General features: G+C 43.1%; 1 protein-coding gene across 4 annotated transcripts in view; it reads right to left on the reverse strand.

Annotated features, from left to right (window-relative positions):
* Dnm3 (dynamin 3) overlaps positions 1 to 14439 on the reverse strand; it is a 450337-nt gene that overhangs the window by 135405 nt on the left and 300493 nt on the right. For all 4 annotated transcript variants that reach the window (XM_046430283.2, XM_046430282.2, XM_046430281.2 and 1 more), the window contains one exon: positions 1413 to 1522. In XM_046430283.2, coding sequence (XP_046286239.1) covers positions 1413 to 1522 — 110 coding nt within the window. The remainder of the gene's footprint in view (positions 1 to 1412; positions 1523 to 14439) is intronic.

Here is a 14439-nt window from a genome sequence, read left to right on the forward strand (position 1 = left end):
TTCCTGTTTGGTACTTTCCCGTGCCACTCTACATCCAGCAAGAAGGCTGATGATCAGCATCTCCTGACCCTCTGGTCTGGGAGCCATGGGAGCTGCACTGAGCTTGGCCACAGATGACAGAATCATTATTGCTCTAAGAAGCCCTTTTATTTGTTGTTTTCCTTTTTTTTTTTAAACAAGTTACTCTCAAATAATACTATATTCTAAAGATCCCATTTCAGTATTTGGAAGAGGAGTAGTAGTTAATTTTCTTTTCCTTGACTCTAAATGGCTTACTCTTGTGGTTTTTCTAGGTATTTCTGTATTATGACTCATTCTGAGCAACTGACTGGGAATGTAGGAGAAGTCTTCTTTCGCTATTTTGATTAACTGTGTGATTGACCCTGGGCCAGTCATTGAACCTAATCAAGTAACTTCATTCATTGCTAAATAAAGATAAAACACAGCTTGGAAACATGGGTTAAAATTAGACCTTGCCACCTAATGACTCACTCTCTTAATAACTTATTCACATGAATTAGATCTTTCCTGTAACATTTCCACTTGGGAAAAAACCTCCTTTATAATGTTTGCCTAGCTGTTGACCATTTGGCATCTATCCTATTCTGTGTTACCTCTCCATTTGTTTCTTTAGCTTTACCCATTGGTTTCCGTGAACATCCATGGCAGTCCATGATGATCAGCCCAACTCAAGTGTTGATATTGTATGTGGGGGAAAAATACTAGTACAAGAAATATGAGTGGAAGAGAATGTGAACTTAGATGAAATCCTGATTCAAGTTCCAGTTCCCCCATGTATTCGTTTTGTGATCTTAGCAAAGTCGGTGAACTTCTCTGCACCTGCACTTTCTAATTTACCAAATGGCAACCATACTCCTCCATTTTTTTTTTAACCTCATGGGTAACTGTTACAAAAACCAGCCAATGAATGTGGACAGTGCTTTAAAAAACTGTAGTGTATTAGATATTTGGATGTTTTACTCATCTTCACTGAATAATTCCCTTCACTGAATTTAGTCACAATACATAGGTCTTAAGAAGACCTTAAGGGCCATCCATCCGTGTTAGACAGAGATGACTTAAAATTATGATAAGAACTGAGCAATCTGTAACTTTGCACACAGTAAGTCAGGATCAGGAAGGCTTTTAAGGTGATAAAATATAGCTTTAAGATTCTGGTGCCTGTTCGAAAACCAGGAGATAAACTAGTTAATACCTGAAGATCTTTCCTAGTCCACTTTTCAGTGTTTTGAAACCATAACCCATGGTGGAAGTTAAACATACAACATAAACGAAGGGAAAGCTGAAGAGCGGCAAAGCCCAAGATGTGAACAAAGGAACCACTGATCCCTGAGTCATGCAGAAATCCAAGGGGAAAAACGCTGAAGACAGAGGGTGCTGCATCTTCTTACCTTTGCTCTGTGTTAAAGAGGGCAAAGATGTGCTTGCTGGACATGAAGCTCTTTTCCACATCCCGAACTTTCAGGTTGTCCAAGGGAAGCATGTACTTCTTTTCTTTTTCCTATTTTAACAGAGAAAGAGAGAGGGTGGGGGACTTCAATAAAAGATCTGGAAGCATGACAATGGCATCACATATCCAGAGTTGATGACACCATCTCAATACCATCAAACACTGTTTTGATGCCAGCTACAAAGGAATAAAGGTTATCTGACATGGAGGACTCAAGCGATTCTCAGCACACGGGCTGGAAAAGTGGGAGTGGGGGAGGGAAGGTATACAGGAAGGACTCCAAGATGGAGAAAACACATGGTCCTCCATCCTTCCCCCTCCTGTGGGTCCCCTTAGATGTTTTTAAATGTTAGTTTGATATTAAGAATTTAGCCATCTGTTAATATTTAGCAAAAATGTTCTGGTCCTAATTCAATGAGAAATGCCAGATGGATTTAATTTCATGTTTTATTTGCAGCCTAAGCAGTTTTGATAGCCAGTGTTGGCAGGGGAGTGAAGCACAGGGACCCCAGTATGAAACACCCCGGATCAACCATGATCAAGTACAGAAAATACTTCCCCTAGTTGGGTCTAGAATAAAAGTTAAGTCCAGAACAGGAATCACTCCGTAATTTCATAGAATTATTGAGCTCTTTGGGCGGGAGAAAAGAACCCATTAGAAGTAGGCTGATATTAACTAGAACAAGTTCTTTTTTAAAATGAACAATCCTTCAGGAAGAGTATGGACATTGGAGAAGCAGGGTCTACCAATGGGACCAAACTGACATTAGAAAAACATGTTGAATGCCAAAGAATTACTGGAAACATTTCCTTTTAGGGACTGGCCCAGGGGCAATATCATATGTGCAAATGCCTAACAACCAGTATAATAGGAGAGAGCCAAAACTCAGCTTAAGAAATCCAGTAGATACCTCTCACCACAAGCATGTTAGCGGAGCCCTTGTTAAACAGTAGGACTCTGTGTGAGAAGAAGCCAGAGTGGACTCCAGAGGGCTAAGCATGGAGACAGCTATAACTTTTAATGAACAACTATTAACACCTATGGGAAATATGCCCACCATACAGGTATGTTTGACATGAGCCACGCTGCCCCTACAGCACGCAGACCACTTCCTTGGAAGTCTGTGGCCAGACTCAGCGGCACCTAGCCAAGTCCCCCGTCCCAGTACCAGGTGGTGGGTGCCACATGTGTTTCAGGGAGCATCATGGCCTTGCCGTTACTTACTCTTAAACCAGTCTGGGACAAGTCAGGCCAGTGCACTAGATGAGCAAAAAGGGGGTGCTGTACTCGACCACAAAAATGAGGCCGCGTGAGGCAGATAGATGACTTCCTTCCCATTGGAGGAAGCTGGCTGGGGAATGAAATGGCTGAGCTGGCAGACAAGGTCTTCAAAGAAAAGAAAAAACAGAGAAGAAACCAAGTGGCAGCAGAGACAGCCAAGGAGAAACAAAGAAAGAGAGCTCTGCGAGTGGATCCCAAGGTTTCCTCCACAGCAGTGGTTTATTCACAAAGGCAAGGTATTCTAAGTGGTAAGACACAGAATTCAAGCACTGAAGTATCACAGCTGAGTCCAACCTACTCAGAACACTTGTCGAACTACTTTAACAAAGAATCCTGAATTTAAAAGAGGCAGGATTCTAGATTGAATGAAAACCTATCCAATACATAATCAAATGAAAATGTTTGCGACCCAGGGAACATTTTTTTTTTTTTTTAAATTGGACGTTTTTCAATGCCCTAAATTTAAGCAGCTGGACTTTTTAAAAGCACCATCCTCTTCAACCTTTTGAAATGATGGATTTGCCTTTTAATGGGAAATCTGCATTTCATTGTAAAGATGGAACACAATGTCCTTGGCTCGGTTTCTGCAGAAGTAGTCTCGCTTTTGTACTGCATTTTTTAGTGTATAGGGAAGACCAAAAATCCAGCAAGCTTACATCAGATACTAAACAGGGGAGGAAAAACCTACATCTGTGGATGGGGGACACAAAAAATGCAGTCGTCATTTCCAAAGTCCTAAATGTCATTTATCCAAGGTTTTTGAGGGCACATTGCTAAATTATTTCATAATCCCCAGACTGACCAAGGAAGAAAAAAAAAATACTCAGACCGATTTGTTCAATTAAAAGTTGTAAATCAAATAGAGAATTAAACCAAGCAGCAGCAACTCTAAGCAAGGAAACAGTATATCACGGATATTTCTAAAAAATCTTGGTGGTTCTGGGAAAGAATGATGTTCTGCTGAAAAAAAAAGGAAAAATATCTTGCATCTGAAATAGCTAAAATGAAAGGCATAGAAAAGGAGGAAGGATATACAGAATTATAATTTCCAAACTACAGTGAGTTTTAGCACTAGCTTAATTAAGAAATTTGTTAAATAATCATTGTTAATTCTACAAAACTGTCTAATAAAGTGATATCCAGTTGTTGCCAGCCACAGGCAGTGACTGAGCACCTGAAATACAGTAAATATGGATATGTGGAAGGTAAAATAAACACCAAATATTTAGTATTAAACATGAATATAAATTCTTACTTTTTATACTGATCACATGTTGAAGGGATATTATTTTGAATGCATTGGGTTTAAGTATTATTAAACATAATTTCGCCTGTTCACTTTTACCCATTTGAAGGTGGCCACTGGACAATTTCCAACAACACACATGGCTCACGTTAAATTTCTTTGGATGGCACGGGACACTTGCACTCTCTTTTCTTCTTCCCATCCACCCAAACAACTTTCCCTCTGACAATCCCACTTCTGCTCTGGAGTGGATCCATCCTTCATTCTCTGGTCACCATGCCAGAAGTCTCACACAGTCTCTGGCCTCCTTCATCACATCTAGATCACGTCACGTTGTCTGAAGCGTGTCCTGGCTCTCTGCTTGACTCTCCCACCACATTACTGCAGGTCCTGGCACCTCCCAAGCACGTTGTCATCAGTGGTCTCCCATCTACTCTTTTTGCCTTCTCAGTTCTCTAATATCACCAGGGAAGGCAAAATTTTAAAGGTATTCTGTCAAGTTCACTATAGTCCTTCAAAACTTTCAGTAGCTTTCCTTTAATTATGAAAGAAAATCCACGAAACTCCATAATGTGACATTTACAAACCCCCATGGATCGACCCAGCCCTGATTTATCAATATCTCCCCTTTTCCTCCATAAGGACTCTCCATTTGGACCAAATCCTTCTCTGCCCACACTCTTTACCCAGCCTGAGTTGCCCTCCAATTCTTCCCTACCACAACTATGCTGTTTTAGTCCAAATAAGTTCTATTTCCCATACAAAAATGTTCCCAAGCTTATAATTGTTACTGCCCCATCTCTCTTCTTTCAATTTAGACAATAGGTGTTATTTATTCTATTCATTTTGAAAGGGTACGTCTAGATATTCTCATTTTATAAACGCATTACATTGAAAAATTGGTGTGAAGGTTGTTCATTTGGAACTCAGAATGTTCAGTCAATTCTATTCATCAAGTAGGTTACCAATGCAAAGAAAAACAAAAAAAGCAGAGGACAGTTTTTTACAATAAACAAGATATAAGATTTGATATTTTAAATGTCCATTTTGGAGGAAGCATGGGTAAAATTCTAGGGTAAGATTTTTTTTTTTAACTGTGATTCAAAAAGTTCTGCTTATTTTGAAAAGCTCCAGAGACTGATGAAATAGTCGGACCCCATTGTATTTTTTGTATTTAAGCACAATAGCTCTTCTTTTCTCAGTAAAAAGGGATCACTACCAGTGTTCGTACAGGAAGCAAACAGGATGACAGAAATTCTTTCACAATCTTCATTCAGCCTGCCTCTTCAAGAAGGCTGCAATCTCCTTGAGGTTAAGGATTATGTCCTAATTCTTTTATGTTTACAACTAAATAGTCACCACACTGATGCATATACAGCTATCACATATCAAACATCTCACAAATAGAATTCCAACATGGCATTATTATTATTATTATTCCATTATGTTAAAAATCATCTAACCAGGTGTGACATAAAAATTTATTTTTAATGCTTCAAAGATTGATTTTAAATTAATGTTATACCATTTTCTTAGTATCATGTAATTTGTTTAAAGTTTTACTAACCTAGACCAATATAACCTCATGACTTAAACATATAAATAGGCTATGAAAATCCCATATACTTTAAACAATATAAAAACAAAACCATGCAGAGATTCTGCTCTTCAGCAGATGAATGTGCTAAAAAAGTTTTAAAAATGGTAGAGCTTAAAGAAGATTAAGTTAGAAGAGCAAAGCTATCTAAAAAAGCCAGTAATGTCATCAAATATATTTTTAAAATATATGTTATATGTGCTAAACTTATTTTTTAAATGTGTGCTATTTGTTATTTTTTTTCCCACTGGCTTGCTCAAATATTCTAAAACATGAGAACAATATTTCTTGGGCTTATAAATAATAAGATTAGAAACAGGTCCCATGACAGACTAATGGCGGATCACCTATGCTGCTGAGAATGGCTGTGTTCCATGGGAAAGAAGAGTCCCAGTTTTGGCCACTCCTCATCCCAGACGTCACAATGTCCCACGTGCATTCTCTGTTAGTGCGTTCGCCGTATTGTGTACTTCTAATCTGTTGAATGCCTTTTCTCCTACTGAGAAACTGATATGTATTTGTCTTCTCTCTGCTGGCAATGAGCGGCACATTCCTGAGACAGGCACAGAACAGTGTGTGTCAACCACATGCTCAGTAGCACGGTGCCAGCCAAAGGAGGAGAGGCTGTTCCAAAGACAGGGCAGCATCTTTTCTCTGAGTTGAAAAGATGGCTCATCCAGGGGCTAGGAATGTTTCTGCAGAATTCTGAAAAACGCATGAGATACCAATGGGTGTTATATTTTTCTTGCTTGTTGCTCAAGAGATAATGTTGATCAATTTTTTTTTAATATAAACAAAGTTTTCTTTTTACCTTGATGCACTTTGGCCAAAATGTCTGCAGGCAGAGAAAGTGGAAACACTACCCTGGGTTTCTGGGTGGGGACGAGGACTGCCATGTGTTTCCCAAGCCTCTCGTCCTCTGGGGAACTGGCACAAGAGTTACGTTCAGCATACCTACTCGTGTTCCCCAGGCCACCTCAATTTCTCAAAGACACTGTATTTCCTGTCAGAATAAATTCAGACTCTTCAACATGCCCAGTGCCAGCCGCAGACCGTTCCCGGGAAAGCCAGCGTATTTTCACACAGAACACACCCTGTGGTCTCCTCTCTGTCCCCACTTTATCCTCCACTAGGATACCTTGCTCTAGATGCTACTCAGCTTCTCTTTGCCTTAAAGTTCCCGCAATAGGTTACCCCATCTGGTTTATACTTCATTTAAATGTTTCTAAAAACATTATAGATCACATATTTGTCTTTTTTTCTTTGCCCATCTCATTATAGACTTTTTAAAAAAAAAAATCAGTGGAATCCTCTAAAGAAAAATATTCTAATACAAAAGTCAGATATATCAGATAGATTTAAAAGCAGAGCTCCTCATCTGAAGCAAAGACGGGGCCAGGAAAAACCTGCCCTGATCCTGCCTCTGACACAGTCTTGAGAAATGACGGTGGGGCGCCCCCAGATGCCTCCTGAGCCTGGATCTCCAGGTGCCTCTTCCTCAGTCGCTTCACCTGCCAGCCTTATTCCCACAGCGGCCTGGGACTTGCTTTGCCTCTTCTCACGCACTAAGTAGTTCCGTCTGGCTCCCCAGGCCCTCAGGTGAGACCACTCGGTGCTCCAGGTCACACTACCTGCAGTGTCCTGCCTGCCACCTGGTTGGGCACGTTTATGTTCAGCAAAAACTCACAAAAGCACACAGCACTCTGGAGGCAGTGGAAGCCACTGCCGCCCCAGGTGCTGTGCTGTCTCCTCTGCTGCCCCTAGGACCCCCCCATGCACCAGTCCGACCCCTCCCCAGCACCAGCGCCCTCGCTCTGCACCACAGCACTTTGTACTTTGTGTTATTTTCTAAGTGTCCAAATGTTTAGCCTAAGCGCGTGTGTGCTCTGCCTTTCCAACTAGGAGATAAATTCCCCAGGGCCCTAGCGTATCTGTGACCACTACCGTCACTGCTGTTGACAGTCTGTGTGCCTTGTTCCCCGTCACTGGGACTCTGCTGCCAGACCTTCAGCTCTGACGGAAGAAACGGCTTCCTTGTTAGTCTTGGCTGCGCAGCAGACATGCAGCAAACCCTTGCTGAATGAACACACCAACCGTCCCCTCGCCGTCTGGCATAGTGTGCGGCCTAGACTAAGGACTCCGATGATGACTGACTGACAAAATAAAGTATCAAAGAGAAAAGGAGAGGCTATAAAAATATTGAGAATACCAGAATACTCGTTCCACATGCTGTTGGAAACTGGAATCTGGTGTTTATTGCTATTAAGAAGTCACAACTCGGGGGATGCGCAAGCACCAAGCTCACAGTGTAAACGGCCCATATTTTTATTTGGACTTTCATTCCCTGCTTTAATCAGAGCTACATCTGGATGGTAAACAGCATCTGTGAACCAGCAGGTCCTTAATAAATGGTACTTCTTCAGATTTTCTCTTGGGCACCAAAGAAACTGCTGGTGTCTGATGGGTGCTCCTAATAGGCCCAGGAAAACCCCATGGTTTCCGGGTCATGAGCTTCATGGTCGCCTCTGTCCTGATCCAGGTCCTCCAATGGAGCTGGCTGCATATGGCGTAGCTCCATGGGGCAGGAGAAAGAACTGGTCACACCTGACTCCTGGGAGAATGCCCATGGCCAGGCTCCCATGGTCACCTCAGAGTCCACCTCCTCATGGAAGCCGCAGAACCATGAGAGGGCTCTGTTTTCATGGCATTCTTGGGCAATGTGACTTTTTTCCCACTTAGCATGTATTTCACTGTATTCTCAGGTGCATCTAACATCCTCAAAATGTGACCACCAGTCCCTACTGAAAAACAAGGAGCTTATAATTGAATGTGAAAACATAAGACTTTGTTCTCAAATCTTTGTTTGAAATCCTTATATTTAAAGGAATATTCGTATGTATTTGTACTTCAAAATGGATCATGTACATTGTTAATCATAAGTACATGACAATGACGATCCTAAGTATGTGAAAGAATCACTTGCTAAGGATGGCAGAGTGGTCCCATCCTTCTATCGAATTTCCTCACCCCAAGCCCAGGGTGCTAATAGTACATAAATAGAAAAAGGTATTAACTTATAAGGAGAAAGACCATGGGAGAGGAGCTTAGAGTGGGCAACAATTTTCAAAACGCTTTGGAAGAGAGAAGGCAGATAGTGGAGCGTGTACTGAACTAGTATAAAGAATGGGGCTGTTCTCAATATCCGTGGAAGGCGGGAACAGGGAGAAGTCGCCCCTTTGGGTTTGGTCCTTGGGTACCTGCACTAGTGGGTGCAGCTGTGGACTGAAGCAGCCAAGACCAGGTACAAGTCTGTGTGCAGAAGCATGCAGAGTAGTGGGTGGTACAGAGGCATCCCTTCTACCCATAGCACCCATTCCTCCCCCAGCAAGAGATGGGAAACTTCTCTCCTGAGAAATCATACCAAAGACGTTTCAGACTTGGAGACCCCAGGCAGGGTGGACAGAAAAGGTGGAGTATAAACAAAGAGAATTTAGTAAAAATCTACATTCTGAGATGTTGTCCCAAAGCCCCCTTTCCCAGCTCTGCCCCACGTTGCCAGCAGCCAGATGGATTCTCCTAATACTACCAGGACAGTGGACGGTTCTTCTCTGGAGAATTCACAGACCCAGAGAAAATGCCCAACATAACAAGAGTTGAATGGAAAAGCCAGCTTGCTGCCTGTTCGCCTTCCAGGGAGGTCCCATATCTCACAAGCCGCTTCAACCCCGAATTTCCAAGTAGCTAAATGGCACCAATTCCTAACAGAGAAGCTGTGTCAGGACCGCTAACACTGGAGTGGATTCTGAGTTCGGACTGTCTCCACACCCTCTCCAGCCACCCGGGAACCTGTGAGTTCACTTGCGCCCCCTTTCCCATCCCACTCTGGCTCTTACAGCTTGGGCTCTAGAGGAGATAGTTTCTGCCAATCTGATAAATTCCTGCCAGACTTCAATTCTGAAATGAGTCATGCGGAAGACAGGGCGGCACCTGTTCCACGGGCCTGGACCACGGTGGAGGTGGTGTGGCTGCAGATTCTAGGGCCACAATACAACGGCAGCTTCTTGAAACGTAGCCTCCAGGTTGGGGGAGGTGGCTGCTCTCTTGCAGCCCAGCTCTAGAATTCATTTTGGGGAATCATTCCCAGAAACTCAACCTGATTTAATAATTCTCCTTTTCAATGGTTCTTGGAACAATTTATCCCCCTTAATCAATTATTTTCTATGTAAAGAAGAGTCCAGCATTGGTGATTAAGAACTCTGAGCAAGGCGTAATGGTGTATACCTGTAATCCCAGCAGCTCCAAAGGCTGAGACACCACAAGTTCCAGCCCAGCCTCAGCAACTTAAAGAAGCCCTTTAGCAACTTAGTGAGACCCTCTCTCAAAATAAAAAAAATAATAATAATAATAAAAGGGCTGGGGATGGGGCTGAGTTAAGCTCAGGGCTAAGCACCCCTGGGGGCTCAATCCCCAGTACCGAAAAAAGACCTCGGAAAATATAGTGGCAATATGTAGTCACCTTACTGTCTCAACAAAACTCAATGGCGCAGCTCCATGGGGCAGGAGAAAGAACTGGTCACACCTGACCAGTTAAAAAGTAGAAAAGCAGCATTAAAAAAAGTAGAAAAGCAGCATTAACCAGCAATAGTTCATAACAACTATAAAAACTTACATAAAGCAATTATTAGTACTCCTGTTACGCTTACATAGTCTTGAATTTCCTGGCCTGTTCAAAGAAAGAGGTTTAACCAGGAAAACATTATATAAAAAATAAACAATATGTGAAATTTTAAATTAAAAATTAAATGTGTGGGAAAGAGAGATAACATTGAGCAGCTTTGCAAGAAATCAGCCAATAAATGAGAATAAGAGAAAAATTTCTGGAGGCACATGTTTTATGTACAAACTTCTTCTGTAATAGTGTACTTTGAGGGTTAAATTTCCTTTAGTAGTAAGCTAAATACTAAGATTTAGTTTGCATTTTGTACTTTTTCAGTTCTGAGGAAGGAAGAAAGTTTACTCAGCATGGTTTGGCTGCAAGCACTTTAAGTGAACATTTTCCAAATGCGAATTGGTCAAATTTTTTTCTTTGTTCTAAGGCAATGTAATTTATATTTTTTTAAAGGAGAATCTTTCAAAGTTGGGATGGTGATTGGCTTACTTGAAAAGGCGTATGATGTGATGCAGATTCCTGTTATTAAAATGCAAAGAAGAATATCCTTCACCTTTGACTTATGTGACTGCGCATGAAATTACAAAGTGAATTCAAAAGACCTCACAGGCTCTGAAATCACGCTTACATTGTAACAGCTTTAAACTGCATACTAATCAAAAAAATTCTACACTCACAACTTTTTGGGTGTACTTATATTTAAAAGTGTTATTTTGCCTATGAATACCATACGTTTGTAGAAGTTCAACTTAATAAAAGCACCCTGTTTACAGATCCAGCATGATTTTTACTTCTCTGAGAAAATGAGGGTCAGGAAGGCACTGTACAAATAAAATCCTCTGACAATTCCCAGACCTCGGTAGATGGTTTAAAATATCCCTTCCCCCATCATTTGTCACCAAGCTGCAAACAAAAATCAAAGCTGAACTTCCCCTTCTCCCCCGCTATCATTTCAGCATGAAAGAAATGCTGAATGCGGGAAAGCAAGGGTCCCCAGCATTCAAGCAAAGTCCGGTTTCCTAAAGGACTCGGCGGTGAGCTGTGCTGGTCATTGGCTTTCTGCTTTTTCTGTCTGCTGATATTAATCTAATTCAGGCTCTTTCTGAGAGGGAAAAGCCACATCCCTTGTGAACAGCCCTCCTCCCCAAATTCCAGGAGTGGGGGCAGGGCCTCCACGAGCCTCTGAGACTTCAGGTGACATTTGTTTGGACTGCTCCAAGCACAGCTGGTGGTCTGTGCACCACTATTGACCCAAACATGTCCCCATGAAGAAACAGGGCTCTGATCAGGGGCAAAGGGACTAGAATGTTTCTCCATCAATCCCGATCACGCCATCGATTCTAACTGCTTACCCACTGTTGCTGGAGAAAAGTGAGAAACACAAAGAACAAGCTAGGAGGGGGAAGGAGGAAGAAAGGGTGGCAGGGAAGTGGGAGGGGAGCCAGGTCCCCTGGTGGGGAGGGAGTAGAAGCACCCAGGGCCAGAAGTGCTCTGCTTTTCGTGCATGCCCAGGTGGCCCCACGTATCCTCAGGTTCTGAGAGACAAGGACCACTGGAAGGACCCTCCTGAGGGGCAGTGTGGTAAGAGGAGGTGGTTTGGAATCAATGCACAAGGGGTTCACATCAGAGCTCTGACTATGCGAGTCTCCATGAGCTACTCCCTGCTCCTGTCTCTGAAAGGTGTCTATCTGTGCTTCTTGGAAGGGCTGAGGATTAAATGAGGCCCTGGACCAGGCTGTGCATTCAGGGACTCCTAAGAGATGTCAGTGCATCCACCGTCTCCACACCCTAACACACGGTGAAACCTTCTCCTTCAACATTGTTACAATGTAGCTTGATACTCATGAGCTAAGGAGATACAATAGAGAGCTACGCTCCAGCAGGTAAATGGCAGCGGCCACCTCAAGCCAGGAGGTGCCAAGCAGCAAGATGACAGCAATGACTCATTGGAGAAAAGTATGCAAGAAATCAGGAGCTGGGGGACTGCGTGCCCAGCGGCAGAGAGAGTGGGGTGTGCTGCAGGCTGAGGGGGGCCTGGCTCCTCTCACTCGCTCCACGCTGCCCTGTGCAGTGGGATCTAGGAAAGTCCTACGGGCAGTGGGAAACAAGGTCCGAAAGACAGACAAAAATCACATGAGGATCATTTACCTTTTGTGACAGAGATGTTCTTACACATAAAAAAAATATATGTAAGCAAGGCTCTCAAGACAGACTAGGAAACTCTGAAGTGGAAGGTACCCCGCTGCCCCCCGAGCCGGGCAGCTCTGCTCTTCTGCTGCCCCCAAGCCCTCTGGTGTCCTGTGACATTCCACTGGCTGCACACTGGCAACTAGGGCAATGGGGACGGTGTGTAGACCCCTGACACTGGCGACATGATGCATGCTGCTTTAGGATGGTATCAAGACTCTCCTGTGTCTCACCCCCACCCCAGGCTTTGTTTCATGCATACAGTTACAATAAGTGAAGCTTGCTAGAGATTCAGTTGTCAACCCTTACTCTTCCCAGGTAATATATGTATTTAATTAGGGCCCTTCGACTCTTTCATGAAAACATGATTGTGTCACTCAAGTGCTTCAACCAGCCACTGGGGTGAGGCCTTGGCTTGGGCTGCCCAGCCACAGGCTGGACCTGAAAACCTACTTCTCCAAGTCTTAGAGAGAGAGAGAGAGAGACATTTAGGGCAGTGTTTCTTTAACTGGAGTCCCCTGGTTCCCAGACTCTGTGAGTTCTTGTGAGAATTAAAAAGCCATTTTGCATTGGGATTTAACAAAATTAATCTAAAGGATTTTCAGAGTTGTCTGGAGGGACCACTTTATACTTGGACACCATCATTCAGTTTCAATGGCTGTGTTTGTATTTGTGCTGAACAGCAGTGATTTATTTATATAGTATGCAAATGAAAAATGAGCAGAGATAGACACGGATACATAGGTTTTGTAATTTCCTCCAACGACCTTGCGGCATCCTGGTGGGTGGAGGTTTCATTCCAGTAGGATGAACGGTGGGGTCAGCCGGCCCAGGGCAGCCTAGGCATGGTCAGCTTCAGAGAGCCTACGCCTGGCAGGCAGGACACATTCATATTGATTAGCCGATTCCGTTTCCTAAAAGAACAGGGTCTCTCACATCAGAGTTGTTGATCAGCTCAAGTTTCTCAGTAACACAGTTTTGCTTGACTTTGATCTGAATTCTGGTTTGCTTTTTTGACATAGAACAATGAGCATTAGTATTTTTATGTTTGTAGGTATGGGAAATAAATCGAGCTTAATCAAAAATACTTAAGTAATATTATGAATAAAAAGAATTTGTCTACACAGAATTCCTTCCTTTAAGGGCATTTTCATATCACCCAAGTTTGAGAAATTCGAATTTGGGAACACTGTATCTGAAATTCTCTTAAAAGGGTGGATGAATTGAAAATAAGGTCGTAAGCAAGCAACCTTGACTCAAAGGACTTGGGTCAGAGCCTATGAACTACTTCAGCTTCTAATTCCCTCAGCAAGACCAGGAGAACAGTGCAGACCCAGCCTGGGCTCCCAGGAGGCCAGGCCTGGCTAGAGCTTGCACTGGGTGTCCTTGGGGGACAGGGGGCTCTTCCTGCCTCTGGCTTCAGTTGCACCATATGTAAAACAGGGATAATACCACCTAACCTTGATCCTTAACCTGAAAAAAAGAAAACAAATAAACCCAACTTCACGAAACAAAGAGGCCATAGACGTTAAAGCATTCTTGTCTTTCTAGGGGGAAAAGGGTACCATTTAAAAGAGGAACTCTTGAAAGTATCTCAACAACATGTGCCTAATTCACATTGACATGTGTAATTGAACCTGTGCTCAATTTTTGCTGCAAATTATCTGCTTCCTTTAAGAAGCTGGACTGGGAAAATGCTGAGTTGAGCTGGAAAACCCCAAGACAACGGGTTTGGGGCTCAACAAGGTCGGGCCTTCATAAAGGAGAGAGTGAAACAGAACAAGAGGAGGGGAGAAATTCTAGAAAGTGGTGGTTCCAAGTGCAGAGGAAGGAAACAGAGCTGGAGGGAGGGAGGGTGAGAGAGAGGAACGAGAGTCTGCCTGAGCCATGGGGATTGGGGGGGGGCGGCTGGCTCCCCTGCTCTTGGTCCCAGCCAGCCGCTCCCTCTAAGGTGCCTCCACTTCAGCTCGGCTGTTGTACTTGATTC

Source organism: Marmota monax, unplaced genomic scaffold, assembly GCF_021218885.2.
Source record: "Marmota monax isolate L192 unplaced genomic scaffold, Marmota_monax_Labrador192_F-V1.1 WCK01_AAM20220418_F8-fsc00055, whole genome shotgun sequence".
NCBI classification, from domain to species: Eukaryota; Metazoa; Chordata; class Mammalia; order Rodentia; family Sciuridae; genus Marmota; species Marmota monax.